Source organism: Eleutherodactylus coqui, chromosome 6 (assembly GCF_035609145.1).
Source record: "Eleutherodactylus coqui strain aEleCoq1 chromosome 6, aEleCoq1.hap1, whole genome shotgun sequence".
NCBI lineage: Eukaryota > Metazoa > Chordata > Amphibia > Anura > Eleutherodactylidae > Eleutherodactylus > Eleutherodactylus coqui.
In genome coordinates, this window is record NC_089842.1 from 164685921 (window position 1) to 164704657 (window position 18737).

At 40.7% G+C, this 18737-nt stretch overlaps 1 protein-coding gene across 2 annotated transcripts in view; it reads left to right on the forward strand.

Moving 5' to 3' along the window:
- Positions 1-18737, forward strand: part of KIF26A (kinesin family member 26A) — a 133668-nt gene that overhangs the window by 41975 nt on the left and 72956 nt on the right. Inside the window, exons 3-4 of one of the 2 annotated variants that reach the window (XM_066608142.1) lie at positions 445-960; positions 14852-15012. In XM_066608142.1, coding sequence (XP_066464239.1) covers positions 445-960; positions 14852-15012 — 677 coding nt within the window. The remainder of the gene's footprint in view (positions 1-444; positions 961-14851; positions 15013-18737) is intronic. The other variant, XM_066608143.1, reaches the window with a different exon arrangement.

Here is an 18737-nt window from a genome sequence, read left to right on the forward strand (position 1 = left end):
ATAATAGGTAGCAAGATGGTTGGGTATATTGCTGTCTCTGTCACTCAAGTTGTCCCCGCCGTAAGACTCTTGTATTCATTGACTGCCTAAATGTTATGTCAATTGTTGCTTTACAGCTACGAGTGTCAAAGGTTTCTTTATTCCAATGAGTGTAATTGTTGGCAGTGTGTGTCAAGTTAAACACTTAATATACCAGATGGAAGAACAGGTGGAATACACAAAGACATGTACGGAATACGGAACTTAGAAAGCTTCTTCTTCACAAACCACGTCCCCTAGCTACCGTTGTATACCATGTTCTTCATGTACCCTGTTTTCTCATGTGTTAAAGGGTTGGAAAGTAAAAAAAAAAGATTATGTATAAACCTTTTTTTTTAAAGCAATTTTTATATTGCATTTTCTTGCCTTTTCTTCAAGCTCATTAATTTTATCTGCTTTTTTCAGAATGCCCAATTTTCAGCTTTAATTTTTGACAAGCTCCAAGTGCCTGACTATCTGCAGAAAAGCAGGAATGAAGGAGAGAGTCGCTGTGACGTCTGCGCAACTCACCTGAATCAGCTCAAACAAGAAGCCGTGCACATGATTCAAACCATCAATCAAGCCGGGTGTCAGGATATTCTTGACCGTCCCCAAACTTCGGTGCCTGTAGCTACCGTCATTCCCAGGCTCTCGCCCCAGAATGTGGTCACAGTATCCTCGCCGAAGGAATTGCTGATGATTACAGGGCAGGTGGGTAGACAGTCTGGAAAATCTACAAATATTTTTTCTGGGACGGAGCGAAGGAAAGGACTTGGATGGCCACATGGGCAGGGAAGTTTTCCAAGTTCAAGTGTACAAGTGACGGTGGGTTCCAGCGGCATTGGTGGGGCATTGAGTTCAGTAACCATACAAGCTCAACAATATCTAGAGGGAATGTGGAGCATATCAAGGGTGAATAGTTTCCTTCCTCCTTGCAGCCAAGTGAGTATCCACAATACAATTCTATGTGTGTGGTGATGTCATCTATGTCTTCGTCCATGAATTAACTCCTTGAATTTCAGCATCATAGTAACTGAGTTTCCCTTTTTAAGCCAAAGAGTACTAGTGTAGCGGAAGAATATAATAAAAGTTTAAAGAGACTCCATAAAATGCAATTATAACATTTTATAATAGAGCTACAATAATAAGTATACCATACTTAGAGATCCCTCCGCAACATACAGAAAACAAAGAATGCAAAATAAGGTAACTCATATGGCAGTTTAAGTGGCAATTTAACCATACCTAGTCATTTCTAGTTATGGAAAAAGTCCAGTTTTTCATGGGACTGTCATATGAATTGGACGAAATAAGGGGTGTAGCCTATGCAGATTCATTAAAAGGAACATTTTTGACAGGTTTGGGCTATCCTGAGTGGAACTTGGGTGGTGCTAAGACGTGTTGGTGCGTATGAGTGATTATATCCACCGATACAGCTTTGAAGCTGACTCGGAGTCAATCACCTGCCACTAGAGTCTATTTATCATGGCTTGAAGACAAAATAACCTATTAAGACATTATTGATTACATGTCCTCTATGTGAAGGGACCAGAGCAGTAGATGTGCACATGTTCTGCATACATGGAGGATGAGCCCTCAGAATCTCCTCATCGGGTGGGCCCTAGGTATCCAAATTTGACAGTGCTGCAATACCATGTTTGTTCTACAACTTTCTTTAACTCATAGATTATAGTGAGAAACACCTGACGTTGGAAGGAACATTTTAACACAGTTGAATTAAGTAATGTCAAAGGTGCCATATCGTAATTGGATGACCGGAGGAAGTCTGTAAGAATGAAAATTAAAAACTGAAAATTGGATAGTGGAAGGCTGAGGCACGGAATTACATTTTCTAACTACTCATTGCCTCTGCATCTATAACCTGCAAGGACTATTTCTTAATACAAAATGTTTTTTTTTTATTTTCCACAAAAAAAGAATAAATTGCTTTTTATAATTTGAAACAGAAGATTTCAAAGAATGTCGTATGTCCTTTGGATTATGCAGACATATCTAGTATACAATAAATGTATTCTTAAGCCAAGGAAAGAATGGAAATAAATGGAATATAATGAAAACTAATGACTTACTACTCCTCGGTGTATGGCTTGTATATCCAAGAAATGACTTAATTTAGCCACTGTGGGATATAAAAAAGACATCAATGTGAAATAGAGAACAATTTAGCTTCGGCTCTTATTTTGTTGTTGACTTTTAACAAAATAATAATAAAAATAATATTGCTGCTAGTGCGAAAAAAAACACGCAGTCTTCATATTGAGGAATGGAGCTCTATGAAGACAAGTAAAAAACACATAACTCTTTTAAATCTGCATTTGACAGTCCAAAAATGTGGACTCCAATGTGATCTGGAATATTATAAAACCAAATGTATCATTGATTTTTTTCATTATGATTTATTATAAACTTTCCCTTTAATTTCCCTTCCAGGGGTTCACAGACATTAGCTCGTTAAAGTGCATAGCCACTGTTTTCTTCATATATCTTTGTGGTATTGTGGAGCACCAAAATCCCCCACATTCTGTAGTCACCACTAGTGGGAACTTAGTGGCTTACTGCATACTTTTGATGCATTGAATTCAGTATTCACACTTTTGCCCCTCACCCCCTTTCCTCTTGGCTACAAGCAAGAAGATTCTTGTAATAGAGTAAAATCTAATGTACTCTTTATTAGTGGTCAGGCTAAAAAGTATATAACGCTAACAGACCCCAAGTTCCCTGTTTTCCTCCTATTTGTTTTGAACATGGCATGTGCAAGAACATTATTATTCGAAACGTGTAGGAAGGTGAACTGTGAGTCTGCTATCTATATATATTGTTTTTATCCTGATGACTAATAAATAGTACATTGGATTTTACTCCATTTCCGGAATCTGCTAGCTTGAAAAGAATTTTAGCCCTTTTTTCTGATGGTGCTATGTTTTGCAGGCAGCAGGTTAAAGAGGTATTCTGGAATAGGTCGTAGATATATAGTTGATTGGCAGAGGTCCACCTATCTAGATAGCTGCTGAACAACTGTTCCTCTGGCTTACTGTCAGTGCAGTGGGGCCAGATGTTTTTATGGGTGGTCAGGGCAGAAAGTGTAATAGACTGCTACTCTCCCATTAAAATCAATAGGAGGGATGCCTTGTATTACAGTTCCAATTCTAAATGCAATGAAGAGCCGGAAGAGTAAATGGTGGCATCACTTCTATTGATTTCATTAGTGAAGCAGTCTTTTACACTTCTGGCCCTGACCACCAATGATGACGTCCCATCCACTGCACTGATAGTGGCTCACTTGATTGGCGGGAATCTCAAGCAGCGAAGTCCCGCCGATCAACTATTGATGACTTACCATGAGGTTTGGTTATCATCATCCCAACATACCCTACTATGGGTAGAACCAGGAATTAACTTTTTATAAGCAGAGAATCATATAAAATGGAAAGATGGAGTAGATGTGGGACAGGGGAGCTGCCACTAAACCACTATTGGCACATGTCGTTCTTGAAATAAAGAACAATATTAGAGCCTCGTATGGTGCACAATGTTAAGGCAGCAGCAATGCAATCCCCGCATGATTCAGGTAGTCGGCTCAAGGTAGACTCAGCCTTCCATCTTTCCGAGGTCGGTAAAAAGAATACTCAGCTTGGTAGGGGGTCATAAATAAAAAATTACTTGAAAGCACTGCGGAATAAGTTGGCAATATACAAGTAACAAGATTTATTTTTATTTTATTTTTTTGATAATATAAGTTATGTGAATTAGATTTTTATAGATGGAACCCAGGATTCAGAATTTTTTTCAACTAAGGTGTGGACATTGGTTTCTGTCCTACAGTGGTTATTTTGTCTTCCCTATTGTCCACAACCATGCAGCCTTGTGCAAAGGCAGGGGCATAGCTATAGCGGTTGTACCCAAGCCCTCGTGAATGAAGGGATCTGAAGGCTCCTCTATCATATAAGAACACATCAGTATTATAAATGGCATATGGTAGGTGGGAGCCCTGTTACGAATTTTACATTCATACCTGGGAGCTTCACTTTACATCTCTGGACAAAAGACGCCTGAGAGAAGAGAAGGAGGATCCTATTTTCAATTTACTCTCTCGATCATGAGCATTTGATTTTCTATGTATACAATAAATTGGAGCCTTTTGTAGAAGATAGCCAATTTTATATCGCGTATCAAGATACAGAAAATATAGGAACTAATCTCAGTGATAAGAAAGCTTGGAATAAGTCCAGATGTAGTCAGCAAACATACATTTTTATAGCTCTAGAGCCTAGTTTTCACTTTCTTTCAGTAATCTTGCCCTGGGCTGTATTTGTACATAAGCCATTGAAAGCATTTCCATAATTTAAGGTGCTGCATATGGAATTATATTTTTAGTATAGAATGGAGCCTACAGTGTAAAAGCACAAATCAATGGTGGTATATGATGTATTGTGTCTTAATATAAATGTAGATATAGAATGTGAGCAAACAGATGAAAACAAAAACTTAAGTATAGCACATGATATATACTCAGTATTAGGGTTATAGAGGGTAAGGTAAAAGAAACCCTAAGTGTTAGGGCTAATGCCCATGGATGGATTCCTGCCGGGTTTCCCTTGATGGAAATCCACGGCGTTATTCCGCAGCTATTAGGTTCTATTGAACCTAATAGCTTTCTGCCCTCCAGTGCTAATGCTGCGGAATTCTACCATGGATTTCCACAGCGTGAAAGAAATACTGGCATGTTCTATCTTCTGCGGAAATACACTTGGCCGGCTTCCATTGTAGTCCATGGAAGCCGTCTGTCTCGCAATACTTCCGCTGTGAGCACAGCGGAAGTATCACGGGACTACGCATCACCGCCCACCGCTGGCACGTCATGCGCATGTGTATTGGCTCACTGAACAGGACTCTCACGGCGGATCCAGAGAGGTGAGTATGGGGTCTTTGGGGGGCGCCACATCGGACTCCGCTGCGATATTCCGCTGGCGGAGTCCGACACGGCCGTGGGCATGAGGCCTTAGGCATCATCCTTACTTTCTTTCAGAGAATTAAGTTCCTGAATTGGGAGATTTAGATTAACATGTATGGTGCAGATAACATTTACACTACATTATAATAGTACTCACTTCACCTATTCTCTCATTTCAACACTGTGCTAATCCAAATCTTGTTGACCAACATAACCATGTCAGATGAACTGTTGCTTGGGAGATATTGACTAAAAGCTACAAGCAATCAAATTGGATTGTCAGTCAGCTCTATAGCAACCAGTCTGGCTTAGAGTACTCAAATCTTAGGGTGGATTTACATGGGATAATTATTGGCCAGAAAATCGCTCAAGCGAGTGATTTTTAGCAAAAATTCTCCTGTCTAAATGTGGAACCTGACAGGGTGTTGAGTGTGAAATTGCTCAGTAGTCACTTTGAAGTGAGTTGTCGGTGAGTGTAAGCACGCAATCCTTCATCTTTGAATGGAGCTGGGCGGTTGGAAAAGATCTGCAAAGTGCTAAGCGTCCATTCAGTAAACTGCTATCCCTCCTATGTGAAAGCACAGAAGTGATAAGTCTTGGGATGACTGTTGGGCGCTTGTATGCCCAAGAGTCATTCCATGTAAAGCTACGCTAAGTTTAATGACATATAGGCACGGAATTGAATAAAGAGATGGGCAAGCAGCTTAGACAATGCTCAAACTATGTTTTCTATATCCCTTACTGCCATTTTAATCAGGAATCGCAATGAAACAACCACCTGCCACAGGCGCTGCTCCCCAAGAATAAAACAAATATGACAACAATGGTTCCAAAATAAAAGTTTTCCTTTAATAATCCAAGAGCCAAGATCACGCTATGCGTTTCACCCTGACTGGGGTCTTCCTCAGGCCTGAGAGGAGGAAATGCCTAGATTATCATTACTGGTGGATTGTTAAAGATGACATTGGTGGATTGTTAAAGATGACAATGCTCACTCCTCTGCCCAGTGCACAAAAAGGTAAACTGGGTTCTCCTCATTCATGAGATTGGTGTGGATAAATGGATAAATCATCATTATTAGTAGTAAAAAACCCATTCAAATTTGCCTGTGTATAAGCAGCATATAGCGTACACAAATTTAATACGTAACTTGCAGTAGCCAAACACCAGACATAAAGAATAAATACAACCATACTTCTAAATGTCACCTAGTTTATGGGAAATAATTTACCTTTGGATTGAAGGATCCATTATAATGTGAATAGGTTTGTGTATTATAGGCATCTTTTCCATTTATGTAGAACATTGATTTAATTTCATTGTGAGTCCTATAATGGATTTATAATTAGAACCCAGTCACAATAATCAATAGTGAGATTATTACCCATGTAAATAAAACCTGAGGATTTAGGATGAGGTAATTTAGCCGGGTTATTGAGAATCAATGTGTGAAGTCAGGATTATAGCCTCCAGTAGAGGTAACGCATTTAGATTCTTAACACCAATATAAAGGCGTCATTAATTGTAGAAATACAGATTTATTTTGGACATATGAAACAGTCCTGATAGAATTCATATAGTAATGGTCCCACGGTACTGGTTGTTTGCTATTGAGTCTAGTTGGAGATTTGTACTATATGAGGTAGGTTATTAAGATTATATTGCTGCTTATTAGAGATGAGCGAGCATACTCGCTAAGGACAATTACTCGAGCGAGCATTGTCCTTAGCGAGTATCTCCCCGCTCGGAAGAAAAGGTTCGGCTGCCGGCGCAGGTGAGAGGTGAGTTGCGGCAGTGAGCAGGGGGGAGCGGAGGAGATCTCCCCTCCGCTCCTCCCCGCTCTCCCCAGCCGCTCCCTGCCACCGGCAGCCGAATCTTTTCTTCCGAGCGGACAGGTACTCGCTAAGGACAATGCTCGATCGAGTAACTGCCCTTAGCGAGTATGCTCGCTCATCTCTACTGCTTATATTAGCTAAGAATTCTAACAGGCAAGTAAGTTAACAGAATCTTAATCATGGACAAACATTGAGGTGATGGGGCACCATAGTAAAGATTAAAATGCAACCCGGCTAAAACTACCATAATTTTAACCTCCCAGGACACAAGGACTTGAGGCTTGATGACGCCCCTATCTCTAGTCCATAATTCTGTGGTTCATTCATTAAAAAGGGAGCCTCCTGAATCCAGGGGCCCTATACCACTGGGGCTCTGCCTATAGAATAAACGCTCTTTAATTCAGTAATGTTTAACATGGTACCCAGTAGTTCTCTCAGTTAGTGACACAACACCTTTTTGGATTGTACAGTCCATATGTGAGAATAGAACAGACATAGAAGACAAAAGAACAAGATGCAGTCCAAGTTTGAGAACAATGATAGTCTGAGCCATCACAGTCCAAAGTCCATGAAGGGAAGGGGCAAAATATATACTCAGAAGCTCCAAGGCAAAACCCCCTAACCACTGAGGAAGACCAATATACAAATGTATTACCGACATCCTCTGCAAAGAGGAGCTGGAGTAGATACCCAAAGAAATACACCAATCGGTTGACTGAGATGATAAAAGGCTCCTCCAGCCTTTCAGTGGTATAACATAAGGGAGATGTTTTTTCCCTTGGCTCGGCATCCGATGCATCATGATCTGGTGCTGACGTCACCCTGGACCTACGCATGCGCTGAGTTTTGTCAGCACCAGTGGCACCAGGACACCTGTGTCTGGTATTGCAGTGTTGGGTTGCAGTAGAAAACAGCTCTTGGACAAGAGTGGTGCTGGTTTCTAGAAAGAAAAGCGCACAGTTTTTTTTAGTCCCTATCAACCCATTTAAATAAGACTGAATAAAATGCTGAGGTAATCCTTTTCTGATCCACTACTAGACCATATTGTGAAGCACAGGTTTTTACCTTTGTTACCAAGGTTATAGTGATAGGCTGACTGAGATGATAGATGCTATCGGTGTATTTTGTTTACACTAAATACAGCTTTTTTAGGCCTGAGGTTTAGCACTTCATATATCACACTAGCATTATTAGGAAAACACGGTCACTGAACCTTAAAGCCTTTTGTCAAATCTTAGCCTAGGCCATAGGCCATTATAAAACTGCCCCAAGCAGTGCTTGACTTATCTTAAAGCTCTCCTAAGGCGCAAACCTTTGGTCGACCTCAGAGGTGTACAGAGTTTCTGTCAAGAGTGTGACCTCGGATTTCAATGACTTAAGAGTTGATGCCAAGTCTTGAAACATGACCAGATTGAAATTTAACATTTTGCAAGTTTCCAAGGGACTCTAATTGCAAGTTGCCCTTAGGCGCCTGCCTACCTTATTTCTTGGATAATCTAAGTCTAATCCTAGGGTTTATCAAGTTTTTCTGATTGGTACACAGACATATACTCTATAATCATCTACTGAAACATTGTAGCATTTTCCTTTTTTCTTCTTTTCTTATTTTTATATCTAATGGACCAATTTAGTGGAATGATTTTGTGCAATTTTACTTTCTTTGTAGCTGGAAAGTCAGAGATGTCTCGGAGACTGCTTGCAGGAACCTGAAGTAATTAACTCCCATCCATTAGCGAAGATTAAAAGCTGCAGTGTCTCTTTATTTTTTTTTTCCCTTCAGAATCATTTTCCTTTTCCTTGAGAGCCAACTGCAGTTGAACATAATAGTACATAAATAATTTATGACTAGACTTTAAAATTTAAATCAGGATCGCAGAATGGGAGCTATGCAAACTGTTATTTTAAGCAATTCAGTCAGATAACAGAAATCACTTTTATGGAGAAAAAGAACTAAAAGAGGAAAAGATAAAAATCAATTATCCAGATTGCCTCTTCATTTTACATTCCACTACTTCACTCATCAGAAGCAGTGCAAGCGTCCATGAGACAAACATCATCTCTCAGTGTTATGACCTTGTGTCTGTCGGAAGACTTGGGGAGACATGTGGCTACCAGGCTATTTGCTATTCTGGAGACACGTGAGGACTTAAAGTGGCCATACAAATTCGATAAATATTGCCCAAAAAGGCCTACTTCTGTGGGATCAGATGACTCTTTAATATGTGTGGGGGTTCCCAACTCTTCCTCAACAGCAGAGGTTGGGCAAAATAAAGATTAGGCAATTGGCTTTTAACTGCCTGATCCTTTAGTTCTTGGGGAGATACGCCATGTCAGTTTAGTCTGGTAACTACTTTGTCCACTCTCTGCCAAGTCAAGTATGCATGTGTATGGGGGTGTTGGGCAAGACAGCTGTTAGCTGTCCGTCAAATGCTCGTTAAGCTTTGTAATGTGCCTTAAGGTGGTCATGCACATTAGACAACTGTCAACCAAATCCGCCAATTTCAAGGGGATCTGGCAACTGTCTAATATGTATAGGAGTCATTTGCCTCTCCCATTACTGCAGATACTGGGGAAAGAAGCATCATGCACAATGTATCTCAATATGTCCAATTCTTTGTTAAGAAGCCACCAAAGGTGTCTGTCAGTGGTTTATACCCTATCACCACTGAAAAAAATATGCATGCTCATTAAAGTCCAGCAGAAGGAGCAAATTCCCCAAGGTTACCTTGACTTGCTCTTATCTGACACGTATGACTTGACTATTCCGTGTTCTAAAGGATGAATAATTCTGGAACTGAGAACAGGGTTAAAATCGGAGGACGGTTAACCAGGATATCTGTAGTCAAACGTAGGTGACTGGAATGAACAAATGCTAGGAACTGGGATTTTGGCAACAAAGTACTGTCTGAACTGGCCAAACCGGACCAGACGCTCAGTTTGAGCACCCTCCCCGAACATGGTGACCCCACTATGGGAACTATGAGAGGAACCAGTCTGAGACAAACAAGCAACACTATCACTATCACGGAATGCCAAACTGGCCGCAAAATGTCTTAGAACTGAGCAGCTAAGAACTGAACCTTAGAGCAAAGCTCCTCTAAACACAGAGCCATAGTACACTGGCCAGAACACAGGACATATAACCAGTGTCCTTTGCATAAAGGAGACAGTTTAAATATCCTTGCTGAGAAACTGATAGGCTTACTGGACTGAAAGACAGCCCAGCCAGCCTACCAGCAATAGAATTAAAGGGAGATGTTACTTTCTTAATGTCCAGCACAGAAAAACACTGCACATGCGCAGCCAACTGTATCACATTGTCTAGGGATGATATTGTGATGTTAACCCTGGACCAAAGCCCGAAACCAGGAAGTCACAGTGCTGTTTGCACCATGACGTCATCAAGCTATAAACTGCAAATTATTGCAGACTACACTGTTCAAGAGAAATGTAAACTTTCAGGCTGGAATTGCTCTTTAAGGCAAGTGCAATATCGGTCCAAAAAACTTAGACCGATATTGCACTTGCAAACCTGTGATTTTTATGCAAGTGCAATGCGTTTTGCGAGAAAATCGCAACGCCGTACTTGCAATTTTCACATGCATGAAAACCGACCATTCTTCCCTACGTGAGAACGCATCGCATCTCACTTGCATGAAACTCGCCTATATGGAAGCACAATGCAATTTTTTTTATTTTGCTCCTATAGGGAAGAATAAAAAAAAAAGAAAACAGAACATGCTGCAATTCTTCTCGTAATGCTGCAAGTCGCAAATTTCACCCAATAATAACAATGAGTTCTTTTTCCGTGCGATGTTTGTGCATTATTGCAACGCACAGAAATCGTGGGGGAAAATTGCCCCATAAAATGGTTGCTTGATATCCAGTGTTGCAGCTCAGCCCCATTTCTATTTCATGGAAATGAGCTGCAATACCAGACACAGCCTATGGACAAGAGTGACGCTGTTTCTGGGAAGAAATAAAATATATATTTTGTTTTAGTTTTTACTAATCCTGAATAATCCCTTTTATCTGCACATGACCACATTTAATGATGGGTTCTCTGAAAATGCACAGTTGTCTGTAATTTAGTATTGAAAGATCTTTGATAAAAGGAGTATCCACATAATTGCTTCCAACAACCACACATGATTCACATTACTGGCAAGATACATGGGTTACATCTCTGTTATAACACTGCATTTCTATAGTGTGGTGCAATCCTTCGTTACTGATCATCATAGGAAAATGGACCGCCACAAAGAGCCGGAGTGTTTGATGGCAGGGAAATTCTTGGCGTCTTGCTCAAGCAGTGCGTAATATATTAACCATATGTTTTATCTGTTATCTACAACAGATAATTATCAGCACAACACAGCTGAGAGTAGTACATCTGGGAATAGGTTTTACAAGATAACTAATGTCTTCCTTAACTGACTCAGTGGGATAAGAAAGGGATGACAGTAGACACATATTTAGTTACAGTGATAGCAAACATTATCTCCATTTGGACCCTTTCTGATATTGCATGTGTCCCCCAGACATACCATTCCTGGGAGCCCTTAGGGAGAGATATTTGTCCTTCCAGATTAGTGAGCATATTACATGTTCTGCTTTTGACTTCTTCTGGATCAACAAAACAAAAAATACCGTATAATACTTGTTAGATTGGGCTTTTTATAAACCATCAAACTTTTGTAGCATTGGATATAGGATTATAAACATTATATTTAATTTAATTTAAATATGCTGAAAAATAGTAGACATTTCAGTGAGGCCCTACTTCTTGGCTCCTTCACACTATCACCCACATCCCATCTGGTGCTTATTTGTCTCATTCCTTTCTAGGAGAAAAGAGATATATGACCTTCTGACTGATTCTTCTCCTTTTATTGCTACCTTGGCAGTGCCCATGGGGTATGGGGAAGTGTCCTTTGCTTAAAGTGGTTTTGCCATTCATTCTATATCTAGAGAGTCCGATATTGTTGTTTTATGGGGAATACAAATATTTTCTAAAATAGAAATTCCAGGAGAGGTGACGGGTCCTCTTACGTTGAACATGGAGGTTGACCAACTTCAGCAAGAGCCCTCTGCCTCCGTGCACCACATAGCAGCTGTCTAATCTGCTTCTATGATATGTATGCTCTTGCCAGTGTGAAACTAGAAGGTTCCTTGGTTTATTATTGTATCTGACATTTATAGTCTATAGAGAACGCATAACAAATCAAAGCTCTGCTGCTTTGGCCTTACAAATGTGCACTGTTACCCCTTCTTACCGGTGATTAAACATTACCGTTCCAACATTTCATTACACGTTCGTAAGAAATTGATGTGTTATTGGCTTTTGAATCACATGACTGAACAAGTTTTCCATGTATCCAGAAATGCTTCCTGGCTGTCAACCCAAGGCCTGCTCTCTCAGGTCCAGCCATCCATTACTAATGAAGTCATTTTTAAAACACAATGGAACATATAGATTTTCTTTAAGTGCATTATTCACTTGCCTTGTTTTTAACTTGGCTGTCTGTCTGGGCATTAATCTTTTGTGCTTTCCGACTGCCCACAAATTACAGCAGCACATCTTGGTCTTGTTAATTTTTCACCAGACACTCGTTTTTGTGGAATAGTAGATGTGTGAGGGGAGTGGATGAGAGCAAGGGAAGGGTATGGGGTCTGTTTAACTAGATGAGGACAAATGTATATACATAGCATTCATTAGGACACATTGGTCTCAAAGCCATTTTTCAAAGTGGATAATGGGGAAGGTACATACACCACAACTGAAAGGGGATCTTTTGGAGAAGCCTGCCTTGTGATTTATAGCACTAGCTTTACTGCCATTTAGCTGGTGATTGGTGAAGTTTTCTTGGTGTTCCTTTAGTGCGGCCGCCATAACTCAAATAGATTCCTTATAGACAAGAGCACAACTGGTGCTAATGTAATCGAATACGAGTAGCAACCAGGCAGATCTTAACTTCCAAAAGCACTTCATAAAAGCTTTTTATTTGTCACTGTAGGTACCAGTAAGTTTTTGCACAGGTATTTTTCTAATTAATGTAGTTGCTTACACGTTTGTCATTTTTCGTCCAACTTTTTATAATTGTTTTGCTTACATACAGTTTATTAATAATTTTATAATATAGATATTAAACATACAGACCTTAAAGGAACAGTTCATGAAAAATGGTTACACTGTAGATCGTAGATGCATATAAGGTTGGTAAATCTGGATTCCACTAAGGAGAGTGGGGTGCAGGGAGCCATTAGATACTCCAAAATGACTGGTATGAGGAAGGTAGGGCAGGGAAATCCTTACTAGGCAGTGTTTTCACTTTTCTCTTTGGTGAGCATAGTAGAGTGCACTCTTTCTTCGTAGGAGCCGTGTCTTTTTAACTTCCCCTACACTGTAAGAGATGTTCTTGGAGTACTCTCTTTCATATAGCTCTAACCCGCACCCTATATATAGCCATGGTATGGCTCTAACTCCACCACCGATCCTGTAGCTCCTCTGTAGGGTTGTCCAAGTTATATTTTTTTCATTAAGACCTCATCCTCCATGCTATATCATAACTAACCAATATAAACTCACTTCTTACCATTGTGTCCTTCAGCACTGCTCAGTTCTTCACTCTTTTGTTTGTTTACAGTCTGCAGTCCCGCCCTTTTTGTGGGATGTCACAGGTGCTGCAGCCAATAACAGAGCTCAGCGACTGAATGCTGAGCCCTGTCATTGGCTGCAGCACCTGTGACATCCCATAAACAGGCTGGGGCCACCTGTAAAGGTGATGCCAAAGGGGTGATCCAGAGCTGCTACATGGGATACAGTGGTCAGTAAAAAGAGGCGAGTATACTCTAGTTAGTTACATTATAGCATGGGGAATAGGGTTTTACTGAAAAGATACATCTTGGACAACCCCTTTAAAGCTTAATAATAGGTTTTACATTAAAGGAAACCTCATAGTAACAAAATACTTTTTAAAGGTTACCTCAACCCCATTAGAGGTGGAGAATGACACAGGGATACTCTCGCTAATGTTCTTTGGATCCTTTGCATGCTCTTCCCCTTGAGGTCATGCACTGAGTATCTGTAGGATAAATTAACTTTCTATGTGGCGGTCTTAGTATTGAGGCACCTCCTAATTTCCATTAGTTAACTACATAGTAAAAAGTAAAAAGTGCTTGTATCCTTAGCAAACTTTTTGACTTTATCTATTTAATTTAACTGTATAAGGCCGGCTGCACATGAAGGGGTTCGATTCCACATGCGGCTCGCCGTCGGACATGCACAGTACAGATTTACACATTCATCTTCGTGTTCCTATATTACAACACTTTATGCAATATTTTCCTTGAACTCTGTATTGTGCTGTTCCTCTGCTCTATCTCTTGGAAATGTAGAAATAAATTCACAACCGGGTGTTACCATTCCCTTATCAATAAGGTGTGACCCTATTGATTAAACAGTGATGCCAGAATTGTTGGGGACTACAAGTATTTACTAATAGAGACATACCAGATAGGTGACGGTTCCTCTTTAATCCTCAGTCTATTGCTAAATACTATTCCCCACTGCCGATACTGCTAACACAGTCTACAATGCAGTACACAGATTAGTATCCCTCTCACCGGTCCCCATAGAATTACCTTGGATAAATAGCAACTTAACCACCTGTTGATGTTGCCTTGTATATGATTTATACATGAAGGATAATTTCTGACAGTCCTAACTGAACCAGATAAAGGGTTGCACAAGGCACAAAATATCACTGCTTATCATGTCCTATTTTTCTCATGCCTGTCAAAGTGTGTCACCGCGGAGTGCCCGTAACAAAAGGTGCCCGCACTTCTGTGCTTGTCGTCTGCAGTTTACAGCCATCCTCATGATACGGCACAACAAAGCATGGTTGTCCTCCCTCATTATGTGTCTTCCTCGTTATGTGACTGTAGAAGCCTCTACAAGAAAATCCGGATAGACAGATGGTTTGCACGCATTTCATTCTTGTATTTTTTTCTGCTTTTGTTTTAGCCTGACTCTACATCCATAGACGGTGGAAAGGAGAACCCGAGTGCAGATACCTCTTCAGGGCAAAACCTCAGTGAGCAGAGTTTAGCAGGACGATCACAGAGACTTGTGCCATCCGCTGTAGTGTCTTCTGGGACATCGGCTGCAGCTTCCTTCTTCATCAGGTACATAAAAATTTTATGTATGGAACTAGGTGCTCGCGGGTAGAAAATAACCAGAGCATGCAGATATGCACTACAATCCTATGTAGAACCATATGTAATAAAGTTTATTCCATATGTCTCACTGAGTATCTGTTCTCCCCAATTTGATCACAGTTCGGTTTCCTTAAAGTGGTTACAAGAAAATTAGTATATGTTTCTTCTAGAAACAGCACTATTTGGAGCTCAGACCTTTGAAAGCGCTGCGGAATAAGTTGGCGCTATACAAATAAAGATTATTATTATTACTATTAGATGTATGCAATACTTTTTTGTTGCATCTTCTTTCTTTGCAAAAAGCAATTGTTAAGTGTTATGTTCAAGCCAGACGCCAAACACCATGTCTGGATTGGACATAATAGTTGTCCAAATACAAAACATATCTGATGAAACCAAAATAATAGGGAAAAGGAATCTGGTCCAAAAACCACTGGCACGAGGGATCCTGGCGCTTGCCATGATGAGGTTGATCCCATGTCAGGAGACAGTTAGGGGACGCTAACTTTCCATAGAGTGACAGGCAATTGTGGCAAAGGATAGATGACACAAAATATGAAAAACCTCAAACACAGCTTGATCGAAGACTACGATCAGGCAGGGAACCACAGACTGAACCAGGACAGCTTTAGACAACAGCCTTCAGATAGATGTCTGCAGACGAGGATGCAAAGTGTCCGAGAAATTATCAGACTGATATCAACCAGGAATCATATAGGAGTCAGACAAGATTTAATGGAGAGCTCAGACTACAATCAGACAGAAGTCAGAACAACTGAGGCTGGAATATAATTGGCAACCTCTGAGATGAGAGACCAGAATAAATGTGCATATACTAAAGGCCCATTTACATGTAACGATTATCGCTCAAAATTCGTTCAACGACTGAAACTGAGTGATAATCATTACGCGTTAATGCTAGCATCGTGCACTATTTAGTCTGAATGATGATTTTAGGGTGAAATTAAAATCCATGCTTCAGCCACAGAGAGATAAAGTGTCTCTCAATAGACTGCATGCTGTGTTCTCCACGGGAAGCTGGCAGATAACATTGTAATTTGCTGGCAACCCGGGGGAGAGCAATGCAGCTGTGTGCACAGCAGGGCGTGTGATTAATCACATGTTGGGCTCTGCAAACAGCTCCTGGATGCCCTTTTACATGCAAATGAAGATGATAAAGTGTTAATGGCCATTAACACTTTATGCAAAAAGATAGCTAAATCTTTAAATCTTTCAGCCATTTGAAAGATTATCTTTGTGTGCAAATGGGCCTTAATGCTGATTGGCCGATTCCCACCTTATCAATCCATCCACAGAGAGGCAGAGATCAGCACTTGTCACTCCCACCGCAAAAAATATCAGTAAGCACATGCGACGTGAGAATCACGTGAGCCAGGACCGACGCTGTGACGTCATCCCGGTCTGCTTCTCCACCGGCGCTGTCATGTCGTGACATTAAGGTTTTCAAACTTTAGAGTTCTATTTGTAGGCAATGGAAATATAATATGTGAATGGGTCAGGCCAGTGGGAGATGCTCTTTACTTACCGTAGCAGCTCTCGCCTCTGGATTATAAAGCGGGGTGTTCTAAGTGGAAGACCCCTGTCTATGACACCCAGATGCCTTACTATGGCACATGGATAAGTGTTATCTTTGTGGGACAACCCCTTTAGCTTTGGGCTACAATGTGACTGCTAGAGAATTGATGCACAAGTACGGACTTCTGGGCTTTTATTACAATGATCTCTTCAGAAAGGAAAGATCTGTTTTATAACATAAAAGTCAAGACGTCTCCAAGAGCAGAAGCTTTTTTCAATATAATGTCAAGTCTTATAAAAGGGCTGCTTAAGATTATTCTTGCTTTAAGCATCTATCGGCTGTTTGTTTTGTTCAAGATAGATTGCCCTAAACTTCAGACTCCGCATGTTTGTTATGCTGCGGGCGCCTGCTTGGCTTGCAGAATTGAGACATACATCTGAAGCTCAGATAGATTAATATGACAGAATCACATTTACTCCCTAACTGGCTGTGGATTAAAGCATCTCATTATTTACTAATGAACAATAATGTTATACATAATCTATGGGTCGCCGTCCTATCACTGTCTCCTGATGGCTCACTGGTAGGCATTTCTTGGTCATTATATTGGCCATAAAATAGAGTCAATAATTGAGGTTAGTCGTAGAACAGACACCTTATCAGCTCTAGGCATGGAGAAGCAGCTTGGAAATATTCCTTGCACTGATTGTGTTGTGACTGAGCATATGATTAAGGTATTGAGCCAATATGCCCTTAATGAAACACACAGATATATGCATTAATATTATGGAATACCTCTAAGTGACTAATAGGTCTTTTTTAAAGCACCTCACTCTTCAATTAGCTTTTATAAAGTAGGGCCATAGATTCTAGGCCAATTTTGGTTAATTCTAATCATTTGGTGTCAATGTTCTTTTTGTGAAATTCCTTTTTTCTTTAGATAATGTATATGATCTAGAAAAAAATAATTAAGCTTGAGCCACAGGATAACTGTGTTCGCAAAATGCAACAGAATATAGTGCCACCTATTTTGACCCCCACACCTTCTTTTTGGACTTGCTTCCTTCAAAAATGAAATGCTCACATGAAACAGGCTATGTGGATGCTCTGAGATTTGTCGTGGGGGGTTCAAGATTTGCTGGACCACGTTTCTCCTCTTCATTCATGATGCAGGACTTTCTTTGGGTCATGAGTGTAACTTGAAGCTGCAGGACACCCTAACTCCGAAGTGTCATTTTATGTTAGGCTCCAAGACCCATGTGGGAATGCTGTCTTTGCACCCACTATAACTATACCTCTGGAAACTATATTGGCAAACAATTTTCTTTCTTTCCCATTAAAAAAAAATATTTCACCATGAATCACATATCTATGTACTTTTAATGGGGTAATAAGGGACTTTGAGATCTTTGCTCTTTTAAACTTAAAGGGGTTGTCCCGCACCGAAACGTTTTTTTGTTTTTTTTTTGCATAGGCCCCCCCCTTCCCGTTCAGCGCAGGACAAACCCAAGGGATGTGTTGAAATTAAAAAAAAAAATTTTACTTACCCGAATCCCCTCTCTGCAACTTCTTCCTTCTTTTCCTCCAAGATGGCCGCCGAGATCTTCACCCACGATGCACCGCGGGTCTTCTCCCATGGTGCACCGTGGGCTCTGTGTGGTCCATTGCCGATTCCAGCCTCCTGATTGGCTGGAATCGGCACATGTGATGGGGTGGAGCTACACGATGACGCGTAGAAGGGGGCAGAGCCAGAACGCCGCTCGTGCCCAGACCGACCAGAAGGGAGAAGACGCTTCTGCGCAAGCGCGTCTAATCGGGCGATTAGATGCTGAAATTAGACGGCACCATGGAGACGGGGACGCCAGCGCAGGGAAGGTGAGTATATAACTTCTGTATGGCTCATATTTAATGCACGATGTATATTACAAAGTGCATTAATATGGCCATACAGAAGTGTATACCCCCACTTGCTTTCGCGGGACAACCCCTTTAACCTGTGAAATCAAGCACTTTTGTAATATAGGTGGGTTACCTGCTCCCAAAGGATCGTTGTCCTGCATGCTGATCACATGACTGGCTGTTTATTTTAACTTCCACCTACGACTTGTACATAGGCGCTTCTTCTGGTCCTGTCTGTGCGCACTGGGCTGACAGG